Source organism: Scardinius erythrophthalmus (assembly GCF_964197995.2).
Source record: "Scardinius erythrophthalmus genome assembly, chromosome: 21".
Lineage (NCBI taxonomy): Eukaryota > Metazoa > Chordata > Actinopteri > Cypriniformes > Leuciscidae > Scardinius > Scardinius erythrophthalmus.
The window spans coordinates 1,161,995-1,165,729 of NC_138241.1; the positions used below are offsets into that span (position 1 = coordinate 1,161,995).

The following is a 3,735-nucleotide window of genomic DNA, read 5'->3' on the forward strand; positions in this document are numbered from 1 at the left end:
GGTATTATGTGTATAACCATATACAAGTTTTCAGGTACAGTCTTTTATGAAAGGTTAATTACAATATAGATCAGATTAGATCTAAGTGTTCTATGAATATTGTAGTAGTGGGTTGGTTGATAGCTGCATATTCAAACATCATGGTAAAATGAGGTGGTCGCTGAGCTTCCGTAAGTATAAAACTAAGTCATATTAGTGGCAAGCATTTTCACACAGAGTCTAATTTACAAGATAGATCTATCATGGAAATGTCTAACTGGGGACTGACAAACATGAGCAATCAAACAATCCAATACTGCTTTCCAAACAACAATTTGTCTTGTACCAGAAGTATCCGACCTGAAGCAGAGTACATTATTGTGTACATTTTCATCGCTGTAACATCGGTGTTCACCGTGTTTCTGAACCTGTTGGTGATCATCTCCATCTCGCACTTCAAGCAGCTCCACACTCCCACCAATGTGCTGATCTTCTCTCTGGCAGTGGCTGATCTGATCACAGGACTGATTCTCATGCCAGTGCAGGGAATGAAACTGATTGAGCCATGCTGGTACTTTGGAGAAATATTTTGCTCAATATTCCGTCTTATTTTTTATGTTGTTGTCAATGCATCTCTTGGTAATATGATTATTATTTCTGTGGATCGATACATTGCTGTGAATGACCCTTTGCGATATCCAATAAGAGTCAATAATAACAAAACTGTTGTTTCAATTGTTGTAAACTGGTTATTCTCCTTCATATATAATTTTTATCTGTTGTATGAGTTTGTAATGTATCCAGAGATGAACCACACATGTATTGGAGAATGCATTGTTTCTGTTAAGTTGGAAAATATAATACTAGATTCCATTGTTTGTTTAGTGGCTCCTTGTTGTATAATTATTCCTTTATATGTGAAAATCTGCTTTGTAGCAAACTATCAAGCTAAGCATTTAAATTCAGTCACAGACAAAAAGGCCAAATCAGAAAAAAAGGCTACAAGAACCTTAGGGATTGTAGTACTGGTTTATCTTCTTTGCTGGATGCCATACTATTTAACTAGTCTTTCTTTGGGGCAGAATGACACTCTTATAATTAGTGTAATGTATTGGATGGTTTGCATGAATTCTGGTATGAATCCACTTATATATGCAATGTTTTATCGATGGTTCAGACTGTCAGCAAAATACATTTTGACACAGAAAATATTTGGACCTTCATCGGCATACTTAAATCTGTTCCCAGAAGAGAAATGATCACTTACACTCTCATGCAAATGTGTCTCCAAATCAAATAGAGTTTTTATTTTAAGCACATCCTTATAGAACATTAGATGACATGTAAAAGCTGTTTTCTAAACATGGTGTCTAACATGTATATTGTGAGCATATTTGTTAGTGACACTGTCTGCTCCATTTGCTACGTCTGAACATTAAAGATGTTTGGAAGGTAGATGTTAATAGAAAATGTTACATTTTCCATTATAAAGTTATTACAAATTAAATTAAAGAAATGTATTAGAAGAAAGCAAGGTACAATATATTTTTCACAACGCATAATGACAAACCCATAAATGATTGATGATGGGTAAGAGTTATGTGATAATGATAATTATTATTAAGGTCTTCATATCTCTGGTTTTCCTCATGTTTTTTTTTTTTTTTGCCTTATAAAAAAGAATGAACCAATTAACCAGTATGACATCCAATTACTAAAACACTCATTTTGTATTTCTACAGTGTGTTAAGCATGTACATTTAAAACAAGCATTTCATCCACCAAAGTTTACAATATGCATTAATCTTAATAATATTTAATATTTAATTTTCTTTCTGCGAAGTTGCAGAAATTTTCCATAAATTGTTTCATTTGAAATCTAGTGCATTCCATTCCTGAATAATACAAATATATATATGTATTGGAACAATATTTAGACAATATAGTTTCATTTTATAAAGTTCTGAGGGAGAAGATGTTATGATTCAGTGAACAGTGTCAAACAATCCCAACTGAGCTTAGGCTCACAGCTCTCAGTGATGTGTCGGGTCCTCATAATAGAAGCAATTTTTGCTGGAATGAGTGGGAACCCAGTGTGCCTGTAGCTTTCTTTATTTCTGTTTTGATGAGTGACAGAAAAAGTAAGGCCTATCAAGCATGCATGGCATATCTAATCTGCTTCATATTACGCACCAAACCATGCTGTGATATGAGGTCAAACATACACTGAACAAAATTATAAACGCAAGGCCTGTCTTAGTGAACCCAGTCTTTTTTAACCATTTTGGTGTGTTCAATGTTTCACAGTCTCCAGGACAGGTTTGAGAAGTACTGCTCTAGTCAATAAAACTGTGTACTGCATCTAAAACAGAGGGGAATATGGAATGATGTAAGTAGGAGTTTGAGTGCCATTGCGTCCTGTGAAAGCGCCCTCTGGATTTATATATACTGAACAAAATTATAAACACAACACTTTTGTTTTTGCCCCTATTTTTCATGAGCTGACCTCAAAGATCTAAGACTTCTTCTATATACACAAAAGGCCTATTTCTCTCAAATATTGTTTACAAATCTGTCTAAATCTGTGTTAGTGAGCACTTCTCCTTTGCCGAGATAATCCATCCATCTCACAGGTGTGGCATATCAAGATGCTGATTAGACAGCATGATTATTGCACAGGTGGGCCTTAGGCTGGCCACAATAATAGGCCACTCTAAAATGTGAAGGCCAAAGCAGGCCAAAGCGCTCAGTGACATGCAGGAGGGTGGTACCGACCCAGAGGTGCTGCAAGAGCGACGAAAGTCACCGCACGTTCCCTGGGCCGGGCGATGTCCACTCTCGTGGTCCAGGAGCGACACCTTTGGTTCACCCTGGCTGATATGAAGGAGTCGGAAGGGAGTAAGTTCCTGAACTCCCCCATATCCCAGGGTGGCCTCTTCTGCGACGCGGTGGAGGACTACACCCAACAGTTCTCCACCGCCCAGAAGCAGGTGGAGATTATCAAGCACATCATGCCCCGGAGACAGGCTGCTGATGCCTATTCTTCGCTGGTTGCTTCTTCGACTGCTCGTCGCTGAGGGCGGCCTCCTGCCGCCGCCCCCGCCCCTGCTCAGCCTAAGCAGCAGCCTCCATCTAGGCAGCAGGGTTTCTACTTTCCCTGAGTCACACATGGTCGAGACTGGTAGTTCAGGACGACGCTCAATTGCCTCGCCGCTTCCAGTCTCCCCCGTCCAAGAGGGCCAGAATGACAGTGTGTGCCGTCTCATTGCCTCGCCGCTCTCATTCCCCTCGCCCCAGCGTTCAGATGCCGGTGACGCCGCCCCGGCCTCGTCACTCTCATCTCCCGCTGGGCAAGGAGGTTCAGAAACCTGGACTCGACGCCCCAGGCCTCGCTCCTTGTTTCCCCTCCTTCCTCCGCCTCGGGGCGACGAGCAGCCGAACGCCTCCGGGCCTTCCCTGCCGTCTGCCCCCTCGTGGAAGCAGGTTGGTGTTGCTCTGCACACCCAGACTCTACTTCTGGCCGCTTCAGTGCCTCCGGAGTCGAGTCCCTGCCTTCCACCTCGCTGCCCCACCCCGGGTACGCTGGTGGTCCGGGTGGGCTCACTGGTACGGCTCTTCGAAGATTGGCTAGCGTTTCCCAGGCCATCTCGGTGGCTCACCTGTACCATCCGGCTCGGATATGCAATTCAGTTTGCCCGCCGGCCTCCCAAGTTCAGGGGCGTCCGCTTCACCCATGTGCGGAGCTGCGATGCCCCT

At 42.5% G+C, this 3,735-nt stretch overlaps 1 protein-coding gene across 1 annotated transcript; it reads left to right on the forward strand.

Annotated features, from left to right (window-relative positions):
* Positions 1-248: 248 nt before the first annotated feature.
* LOC308682198 (trace amine-associated receptor 7c-like) lies at positions 249-1,238 on the forward strand (the record flags this gene model as incomplete). Its single annotated transcript, XM_081351718.1, has 1 exon — positions 249-1,238. One exon carries the CDS (start codon positions 249-251, stop codon positions 1,236-1,238), a length of 990 nt encoding a protein of 329 aa, XP_081207844.1.
* Positions 1,239-3,735: the final 2,497 nt, after the last annotated feature.